The sequence below is a fragment of the Humulus lupulus genome, chromosome X, assembly GCF_963169125.1.
Source record: "Humulus lupulus chromosome X, drHumLupu1.1, whole genome shotgun sequence".
Classification (NCBI taxonomy): Eukaryota; Viridiplantae; Streptophyta; class Magnoliopsida; order Rosales; family Cannabaceae; genus Humulus; species Humulus lupulus.
Window position 1 is genome coordinate 77,339,741 of NC_084802.1, and position 11,169 is coordinate 77,350,909.

At 32.3% G+C, this 11,169-nt stretch overlaps 1 protein-coding gene across 1 annotated transcript; it reads right to left on the reverse strand.

Moving 5' to 3' along the window:
- Nucleotides 1-997: 997 nt before the first annotated feature.
- Nucleotides 998-9,505, reverse strand: LOC133805981 (uncharacterized). The gene is made up of 13 exons (XM_062244123.1): nucleotides 9,416-9,505; nucleotides 8,757-8,801; nucleotides 8,415-8,531; nucleotides 8,220-8,283; nucleotides 7,714-7,853; nucleotides 7,350-7,506; nucleotides 6,228-6,361; nucleotides 5,533-5,588; nucleotides 5,214-5,344; nucleotides 5,043-5,135; nucleotides 4,788-4,852; nucleotides 1,117-1,281; nucleotides 998-1,015 (listed from the first exon to the last, which is right to left on the reverse strand). The coding sequence occupies exons 1-13, from the start codon at nucleotides 9,503-9,505 to the stop codon at nucleotides 998-1,000; spliced, it is 1,275 nt and encodes a 424-aa protein (XP_062100107.1).
- Between the last annotated feature and the right edge of the window lie 1,664 nt (nucleotides 9,506-11,169).

Genomic DNA, 11,169 nt, shown 5'->3' on the forward strand with positions numbered 1-11,169 from the left:
ACAAGTCTTTTATTGTTAAATGGTTTTTGGATAAAGAATCTAATTCATATCGGTCACTACAAGAAAAAACAGTATTCATAACACTTAAAAACTGCTAACCGGGACTATTGATAACACTTCTGAAAATGCTAACATAGCCCCTGTTATTAAAAGTCCAGTGTTTTCTATAACAGTATTTGAATGTTATGTTCAGTGTTATCTTAAACTATTCAATAACACATTTTTAGGTGCTATAATATTCAAATAATAACATTTAAATAGAGTTTTTGGTTATAAATTTGATGTTTAATCTTATACTTTTTTCATAACACTTTTCAACTGTTACATTTGATTATTTTGATAACATTTTTAGTTTGTTATGTTATATAAATCATAACAATTTGTTATGCTTATAATATGTTTCTAAATCATAACATATTAAGGTTTTTTATTGTGATAAGAGTACTTATGAGTTTTTTTTTTTAATTAAAAGATTTTCATTATTGTATTTTGATAAAAAAAATCAAAATTAATCATAAAATGTAATTCTCAATATATTGATAAACCATAAGTATTACATTAAACAATAACTAATTCAAACTATGAATGTGTCTATTTCATGAGATCTTAGTTCTAACTTAAGTTTGAAAGCATAACATAATAAAGTTTCTTGAACATTTTTTACTTCAAAAATGAAAAACAAAAACATTACAAGATACACAAAAGTAAACCATGCATGAAACTTGCTCCATCCTTCAATTCATCATCCTTTGTGCACTTGTCTGGAAGACAAAATTCTCACATTCTATAATATCCCTTTGGGTCTGGTTGACAAGTCCTGGAAGTGATTTGAACCTAAAACAGCACATATGGACATTAGACACATTATTTCCCTTAAAACCAAATAGATTATTACATAGATATGCATGAACATCAGATGAGATGAACCTCATACCACTAGCTATTTTGCACAGCTTAATGATTATATGTGCTAAAGACAAAAAAAAAATGGAGATGCTTAAAAATTAACAAAGACCTGTAAAAGATTTCATTAACCCACTTGGAATCCAAACTAACATGTATTTAGCCCAGGTAATGAATGAATGCTATACTATAATTTTTACAGACTTATAATACCTCACCAAGATTCATTGCTTCATCTGTTAATCCAGCCACTGTAAACACAACTCCTAACAAACCCTCAAAAGCCAGAGTTATTGCATGAGCTTCACTAGCAACTAAGACTGTAACAAACCCATGGACAAGGCAAGCCAAGATGACAACCCAAGCAGTAACAAGTTCCTGAAATGCCAGAAAATCAACTAGCAAAGAAATATCAAAATATAAATAAGCATAATAGAAAACAAAATGAAGATTCAAACAAAGCTTGGGAACATCTGCAAGATGAAAACTAAAATAAATAAATAATATAACAAGTGAATGCAAATCCAATCCCATAACTATCATATAAACTATAACTTACCAAAGCTATAAATAAGAAAAAAGAATACAGTGCAAATAAAATCAAACTTGTCAAACAACTTGCTGCCATTAAGGCATTATAGTTTTTCAGACAGTAGGGAGCAATGAAGACATAAAGTGTTTCATAACTTTCTTCATAAAGCAAGGCAAAAGCTTGATACATTACAAACATAATCAAGCAAAGTTTTTTTTTTTCAAATAATAAAAAAAACAGCTATATGTCCTTTACTGATATTAAAACAAGGAAATACAAATCAATGCAACTTAATCTTAACTAGAGTTTGTAAAAGCAAGCATATTCCTACTGAATTCTCAATAACTTAGTAATATAATCAGAATTTGGTATTATTCCATTGTATGCACTACTAGGAAACAAGATCTTAATCATATTAAGTCACACAATAGCCAACACATATATTAACATCAAAATAAAATAATTATAATAAAATCAATGATATTACCTCAAGATCTTAATCATATTAAGTCACACAATAGCAGAGTGAAAAGATCTTACCCCACAGCTCAACAACATTTTCCAATTTCTAAAAACAAAATCTGAAATAGAATTGAATAGAATCTAAAATAGAAAGATTCAGATTTTACCCAAAATTGCAGAAAAAAAAAGATGAGAGACTTGGATTTCTAAGAGAAAAATCTAAAATGACAGAGAGTAATCTATATTCATAATTCTACTTTGGTTAGGAGTGCCCAGCAAGAGTAATAGTTGCACACTTAATTGCTACATTGTACCTATAGAGATGAAATGATAAAAGAAAAATTATGCCAGGCATAAAGAGTATAAGCAAGGGAAAATGATTTCACAGCACAATAAGATTAAAACAAGAGGAATTATGTATATGTATAGGACAGTGGTGATGAATGAGAGAGAAAGTATGAGTGCTGAGGCATTGTAACTAACTAATGGGGAATTTTTGGTTTTATTTTGAAGCGGTGGATTACCAATCACTGCTCTAAATCCCCTCTATTATGAGAATAATGTATGGGGCAGGGGAATAAAAACTACTGCTCAAACGAAAAGTTAAGTTTCCACATATTGCAGTAAAAAGAATCATCTAGTTGTTTTTTATGCCCTGTTTTCTTAATTTGTTTTCTATTTCTATTGTTGCTCTTTGCAACTACTTAGAAAATAATTCCCTTATATTGCTCTCTTAAACAACTTCAGAATAAAGGAAAAGCTAGAAGGAATCAAATAACTCAAGAAAATAAAAGGCCAAACAAGAAACTAGAATACACTCAAGCCATATATTATAACAACTCAATGACTAAGAAACAAAATAAAATAACTCAAAAAATATACCAATTTAGAGAAATAAACAAGAGATAACCACTATAAATTCCAGCTACCTGAGTTAGCAAATAGACATATATACACATTCATCAAATTACACTACAACAATCATAAAAAGCACAACCTTTTATTTACTCTCTTGCTAACTAAACTATGAAAAAGAAACAAGGTTTGTACATGAAACAAAGAAAGTTCAAAGAAAAGTCCAGAAAAAAGAGTTAACAGTATGAATGCAGTCCCAATGGAGTGACTAATAAACCTTTTAATATGTGGACGGAAAGAGAGGCATACTTGGTTTCAAATATGTATCCAAGGAAAAAGAGTCCATTCCAGAGTTGTTTGATTATTTTGTAGGCAACCCTGTATTAACACAAGTAATTAAGTCAAAAATTTCAACACTCAATAGCTTTGCAAGTTGCAATGGCCACAATTAGCAAAAAATCACTAGTTTCCATATATCTCAAGTTCACATGTTGTGCTTACTTCAAAACTAAGAGAACAAAACTAACAATTGTATTAATGTTAATCAATGCAACTATTTTAATAGTAAATTTTAATATATCAGTACGCTAACAACAAAAATCGGCCTTTAATACATTTTCATTTATAAGGGTTGTCGCTCTTTAACTTTCATCCCGCTTGTTCATGCTAAAATTGGTAGGAGAAGGGAGAAAAAGTATATTCTGTTAAAAAAAAAAGTTTCATAGCTTAAGTTGCTATTTATTTTCAAATAAAGGGAAACTAAAAACAAAAAATAATAACTGGTAAAAAAATATAGTGGAATGGTTATATTTACAGCCTCTAGAGAATCCCTTTAGCCGCAGAACCATTTGTCCAGCGTGAATCCCTTTAACACAGCTACTCCAGTAAACTTTATATGCATCAATAATATAAATGCAACCCTACAAAGATTGAATTTAGTCTGAGTATTCATGTACTATATATAGTACCAAATACACTTATGTTCATCACTATAACTTATACTTAAATATAACTAAAATGAATTGAATAATGGCTATGGTATTTCAATAATTTTATAGAGAAGAGAAATTACATTGAGAAAGCACAAGAGGGAACCAGCCAATGAACCTGCAACTACAAAAAGTGCCAAAAATCAGAAGTCGAAAATCACTTGCCCAACAGCAAAAGAGTCAGAAATTCTTTTCATTTTCAACATGGTTCATAACCCATATGAGTATACTATTTTCTAGTTTTATTTCCAAAGATTCAAGCTTTAATTATCATGACAATCGACTAAAATTTAAACAATTTCATAATTGCCAAACCCAAATCTCATAATTTCATTTAGTTTCTTCCACATGTAGTAGTGACCCTTCACTACAAAACCCCCAAAAGAACTTAACTTTATACAGTGATTGAAGTTTTGAGCTAGCTAACCCTTTGAATGTTGATTTTGAGGTTATGTTTGTGTTTGAGGTTGATTTTGATTCTGGAGAAGAAGAAAGGCTGAGAGAAGAAGTAATGGGTGAAAAAGTATTCAATAATTAAAGAATTAAAGGAATTTTTTATCAAGTAAATTGAATGCAATATGCAATTTTTTAGCGGAGTCAGGAGAACGGCCAGATTAAAACTAATACAGCCCTTCTAATTTATGATACATAAGGAAAACAAACACCAACGCAAATCCCTAGCAAAGAATGCAAAAATTACATTATTAATTGAGGCCATCAGAACTCCAGTTGTAACATGGTAATAGTTGACATCCATTGAAATTCAGAAAAGTTTGACAGTTAGTGATATTCAAAAGGCAAAGATAAGTGATGAGCATGGACCATATCAAATTAAAGGTTCAAGTTTATTTGTCTATTTTGAATTATGATAATATGGAAGGTAGCTTCTACAATTCAAACTATGGTGCCAAATTATTTAAAGAACCTCATGTATCGGCCACTTAAAAAAAAATCTGCATTAACAAATTTGGTCTTTTCCTAATTCAAATCCCAAGTTATTGTACCACCTGTTTATTATTATTATTATTGTTGTTGAATGAACATACGTCATCACTCTTTGTAGAACGAGATGGAGGGACTGGAACAGGAATCTTGGGTGGTGGATGACTACCTGCAAGGACAGCTACAGAGCTCAAAAAAAAACTTGGACTTTTTTTTTCGAGGATTCACAGGATACAAATTATTTTTGGGGGCAAGATAAATATATAAAATTGTGTGTCTGTGTGTATGGGATTTATATTGCTAGAAGAATATATATTAAAACCTAATGAACAAAACAATATTAAAAGAATAATACAGACCGTCAACACCAACAGGCCAAGCTGGAGCTTTAGTTGGAGCATCCAAAATTTGCAAAATAGCTTGATCCGCTTTCATGATGGAAATCGAGAAACCTGACAAGGATAACAATGAGAACATTTTTCTTATGTTTTATAGATAAGCTATTTCTTACTTTCTTTCTAAATCCAGACCTGCCATATCAAGAGAAGTCATAAATGATCCTGTATACACTCTATCAACCGCCAGTCCATGCTCCAGTTGCAACTTTGGTACTGCTTTTCCAGAAGCAATCATCAGTTCCATCACAGGAGTGACACCTAAACTGCAATGAATAAGCATTTATTTTATAATTCATTCAAATGAGGATGCATCATAGTAATTTAATAACCATCTCTACATCCATACGTATTTTAGCCTCACAATTTGATTTTGATAAAAAAAAATACACACATACAAGTCGCACACACATCTATAAGTTTATATAGATGAAAATAAATTAGCATAATCTACCCGTTAATCATTAGGACAACTCTGTTTCCTCTCGTAATCGGAACATAGTTGGTCTCCTGCAAACAGCAATATTTGGACAATGTGAGATTGGATATCTTGTAAGATGAAATTCAAAATGTTTTCACTATAAGCTCAGCAATGCCTAATATCTAAAGGGAGTGAGAGACTTGAGCAAAAAAAAAAAAAGGGAGTGCAAGAAAAAATTATAATTTTTTTTAATATCAGGGGGATACTTTTAGAAGAGAGCTGGGAATGGGAAAAAAAAATAGAGGGTGTAACATTACCCACCATAAATTTTTTTTCCTATTTTTCTAAATAACAAAGCTAAATATGTTAGTAGAATATAGAGAATGGAACACAGGAACTGAAACAAATATGGAATTGAATCCAAAATATGTTGCAGATTCATGTGTCTTTCAATTTTCATTTACCATTACTAAAAAGGCTACCAAACTAACACCCCCTGTAATCTTAGCATCTCCCTTTCCCTCCAAAACCTTTTAAGAAATCAAATACCAAACCCACCTTCTCAACATCAATTTTTATAACAAGTTTCTTGCCATTATTCTATAATCACCTGACACTTCATTATTTTAATGGCTGATAATTGATCACAGCCAACTCAATAGTAAATTATTTTAATTAAAAGTGTTAAATAAAAATAAAAAACTATATATCAAAGAAACCATTGTTACCTGATCAAATAAAACCCTGTAGGCATTGAGATTGTGATACAATGCACGCCCTTTGTTGCTACAGTACTCCAGAGCTTGTGTCAGATGCAAAGCCACCCTCAATCTCATGGCCCATTTCACTGGTTGAGCATCCCCTATAACAGTGCAATTATAAGAAACAAACTATCCAAAAAAAATCACAAAATCATTCTTAGCTAAATTCAATTCAATTGAGTCGTGAATGAACATTAGAGGTTTATTTGAGAGAAGAAATATCAATTCATAAGCACTACTTTCCATCAATAGCACTTCCAAAATGATAAACAAGCAAGTACTTGGGCAATCAAGGCAATTAAATACCAATATTATATTTGGAAAGACAACCAAAAAAAAAATTACTTTTTGATTCATAATTGAGTTGCCTAGACATAATTAAGGAATTCATCACAGCACAACATCAATATGAGAAATGAAAAAATAAAATTAGGAATTTTGAAATCTTAAATTTCATGGCAAACAAAAAACAATCAATTTCACAAAAAATAAGAATCATCAATTCAGAATTAACAAACAAAACTTAAAAAAATACATGAATGAAAATACTTGAGAAAAGCTATACAAAAAATGCTGTGAAAAATTGGGCCCTCTTAAGAGAAGCTACATAAACATTCAGCACATACATTAAATATAATAACTTCAGCATTGAGCCTAGGAAAGTTGTGTATGTGCATGCAAAAACTAATAAATCACATAAACTCAGACTGCTAGATCGTTGTGTAAGTTATTTTAACTAAACAAAAAGACAAAACAAATAAACTCTTACTGCTAGATCATTTGCAAAAATCAAATAATGTTTGCATTAGATATCAAAAGGATTTTAGATCAAGGTTATATGTTTTCCAATGTTAAGTCAAATCGTCAGCTGCTTTACTATCTAATAAATCAGGCAAAAGGTCAATACATATACGAAATGATAAGCATTAATCTCTTCTTGTGTAGGGATATATTCTTTAGAGGGATTGTATGACTCTTCGTGACCTAAAAGAGGGGAAATTTTAACAAAAATATAATAAAGAAAATTATGAAAAAAAGGGCTAAATCCTATGTTGATTTTCATTCCAGAAAACAGGTGATCAGTTGTACCTGGCAATTTCGGCTTCGGCGCAGGAATATAAGCTAAATGCCCAGACTTTTCGTTAGAGTTGGATTCATCTCCCCACAAGAGGAAGACAGATGGTTCTTCTTTAGGCTCATCAAATTTAATCAACCCCTTACGAATAGCCCGACAATAGCGAACAACCTGTAGATACAGCAAAAGTGCAAGGCCTGAATAATTAAACTCATGTTTGAAATTCCTTCTATTGTTCTATCTTAGCAACCAGTAGGTGAAATGAAAGTTCAGAATGAAAACATAACATAAATTTCATTCATTACATTAGAGATAAAAGAAAATACTAAAAAATTTACCAACTTCTATATAGAAACAGTGAAGTTGACAATAGCATACCATTTTATCTTCGCTCTTTGAACGAGTGAAGCGTCTCTTGGGTTCAGGTGCATTTGAAAGGGGATGTTTAGCACCATCCCATTTGAACCAGTCAACATAAGGCTGCATTTGAAACACAGATAATTGTATGTGAAAAGAATCTTACAAACAATTGACCAATAAAATGGACAGCTAAATATATACATACTGCATATGGATCAAAGTTAGCATCTGGTGCCTTTCCTTCAAGCAATCTACTAATAAGTTTGGTCTCTTTCTTTTTGAGTTCTACAATCTCATCATTATACTCATCATAAATTTTGTGCCGCCAATATAGTAAAAATGCACCAAGCAAAAGTGAGGCAACATAACAACAAGAAAATATATTTAGCACATAAATGGTAGAGCACATGTATCCTAACGATGTAAAACTCACCAATTTTTGGAATCATCTACACTCGCAAGGAAAGACTACAATTTATCTTATTTTTCTTTCTTTTTTATCTTTTTCCCAGAAATATCATAACCAATATGTTTGTCATCCCGATACCACACCAAGGGCACATCTCCAATTGTATTTCGAGGAGCAACCTACTTTGATGTAAACAAAAGAAGAAGTAGCGGTTGAATAAATTCAGCCAAAAAAAAGTAACTAAAAGCAAAACATTAGGTGTTAAAAAACAAGAAAGGTACATATTTTCATAAGAAAAATAGCACACAACCTCATCTTCAGAAGAATCACTCTCTTCAAATCCTGGATGAGCATCAGAGCTATCACTTCGGTTCTCATGACTATGATCATCAGCCAAACCATCGCCATTTCTGGTGTTGATATTGTCCTATCGTGATTAAACTTAAATGTTAAAATGCAGGTGCTGCTAAGTACCAACACCATGGTGCTATTTAAACAAGAAAAAATTAAATTTTGAGCAGGGAATGAAAGGGTGAGTAGAAGTTGGGATAATGAACAATATGTTTCCCACCGTTTTACTGAACATCTCTTCATATCATCTTATATAAGCAGTAAACGTGAAGAAAATCAAAGTAAGACGTATTCTAGATACCTGATCTTCAGATAAATCAAGTTCAAACACACACTCAATTGAAAACTGTAATGTAGAAGCATAGAGTCTACTTCAAACCCAGAACCCTAAATCTGTTTCTTTTATTTATTTTTCCTTCAAATGCAAACCCCAAAACTGAAAAAATAAGAACCAACCCTAACCAATAAACTAAATCAATTTCATATAACACAACCAGACCTAAGCCAAAAATTGGTAGGAAAATATTAATAAAAATCATAAACTCTTTGTTAATGTCAAAGGAGAAATAAAGATTACCCTTTTTATTTTGCTATTCTTCAACGAGGGAAAAGAGTGAGAGAAAGTTCAAAAAGAAAAAAGCATATGCAAAATAATCTAATGAACCACAAGTCATCTGTTTTGCCAAACAAATTGAAACAAAGAATGAAAAAATCACTTTCTAAATCAAAGAAAGACTCACCTCAACTACTGCGTGGAAGACATCAGCCCTGAAAAAAATCCCACCGACCCTCCAAGAATGGCGACCTGATTAGCTTGAACAAGTAAAAATCCCATAATAATTGATGCTTGGAAAAACCCCCAGAATCCTTAAACTGAATAAATAAATAATCCCAAATTCAAAGCTCAAATGCTAGGTCTTATCAACTACAATACACAAATTCTTAAAACTTGAGACTCACAGCAAGAAGAAGGGATTCTTTAGCGGTTAGCCTCTCCATTTCTTGGTCGTAAGCAGCTGGAGCTCCTCCCTGTACAGCCTGCTGGACCATTGCTCTGCAAGTCAATCTCCGTCGGAGTCGGCGAAACATGGGGAGGGAAGTTGTGGTAGATGAGACGGAGGAAGACAGCCACGCAGTAGACCCAAGAGTCGAGCCTCCCTGTCACATGACCCAAGCCGCAGGCCCCATCACCTTGTTACACACCTGCAACAAACAGAGAGAAAGAAAGAAAGATTGAACGAGTGAGAGAGAGAGAGAGTTACTGAGTGTGAGAGAGAAACAGAGGAGGCGTGTAGAGTAATTAGGGATTCAACCTTAGAGATTGCTTTTGTGTTTCATTTGGTGCCTGTGTATTTCATTTACCGCCCATTTTCCGTGTCTTTTTCTATTACCATGCGACAATAACACTTATTAAAATATGCTATATTTTAATGTAATATATGGGCATAATTGTTGTAGTTTCCATGTCATATATAATCATATTATATAAAGCACCTTTACCGAGATGTCTTTCCACATCAATAATCCGAATCTAGATTATTTGTATCATTATGATACTTAGTAAACTGTACTTACAACTCCAATTAAAGAATTCCATAACTTTAATTTGTTGTTGTTGACTATTTTTATTCATTCATGTGATCTTAATTCTCTCGTACTAATACAAGCTCACATCCTCAATAGTGAATATGAAATTTTTCTGATATTTTCAAAATTATTCAAACAATAATTTAACAATCTAAATATAACAATAATAATAAACTATTGTATTTATTTATTCATTAAAAAAACAAATGTCTTTACATGCTTTTAGGACACACTCCTAACATAATTACACGTTTTAAGTCCAAATGACTCGTTTAGCAAGTTAAGCATTATTTAATTTCACAGTGTAAGTGTTTTGGATTAGGATGACGTTACAACTTGGTATCAAAGCGGTTTATGTTTAAGGTTCCTAAATATTGGTGGGGCGTGTACACTCGCCACTGAGGACAAGCTCGACTCAGGGTTCGGTAGCTATTAATGTGAATATGTGTTTACTTGCCTATTTGATATATGAATGATTTATTTGCATGCTTGTGTAGGAAGCATGAGTCATACTGATAGAGACTAACCCTTGAATGATGTGTGAATGATAAAGGACATGCTTATTATCACCATTGTTGCTATGAATATGGAAGAAATTTTTAATAGCACTGTGATTTGTTTATAAATGCTAAGTGTGTGCTTGTTAGCACTAGTGTTGCTTCTAAAAGTTAGAAAATGCTTATTAGCTTTGTTATATGCATATGAATTTTGAGAATGTGCTTATTAGCACCCTAATTGTGCATGAATATGAACTGACTTACTTATTAACATGACTGTTGTATGTGAAAGCTATTGAACTACTTATTAGCACTGTTATTGCATGTATATTCTTATTTGTTCGGTCTTGGACCGTGGGGTGGTGTTGAGCATCGTTATTGTTGCGTGATGTGCCAAGTCATTGATTGTAGATAGACTTGGAAGTATGCTTCCAGTGCAATCAAATGAACCAGCTGACACAGGAATTCAGGTCAGAGACAACGATGAGGGTCAGAACCCTCCGTCAGCTCCTGAGAACTAGCAACAGGTGCTTGCTGACATGCAAGCTAGATTACAAAGGCAGGAAGAAGAGATCCACCTACTGAGACAGCAACAGGTTCAAACAGAGAACACTGCACTAGTTATGCCAC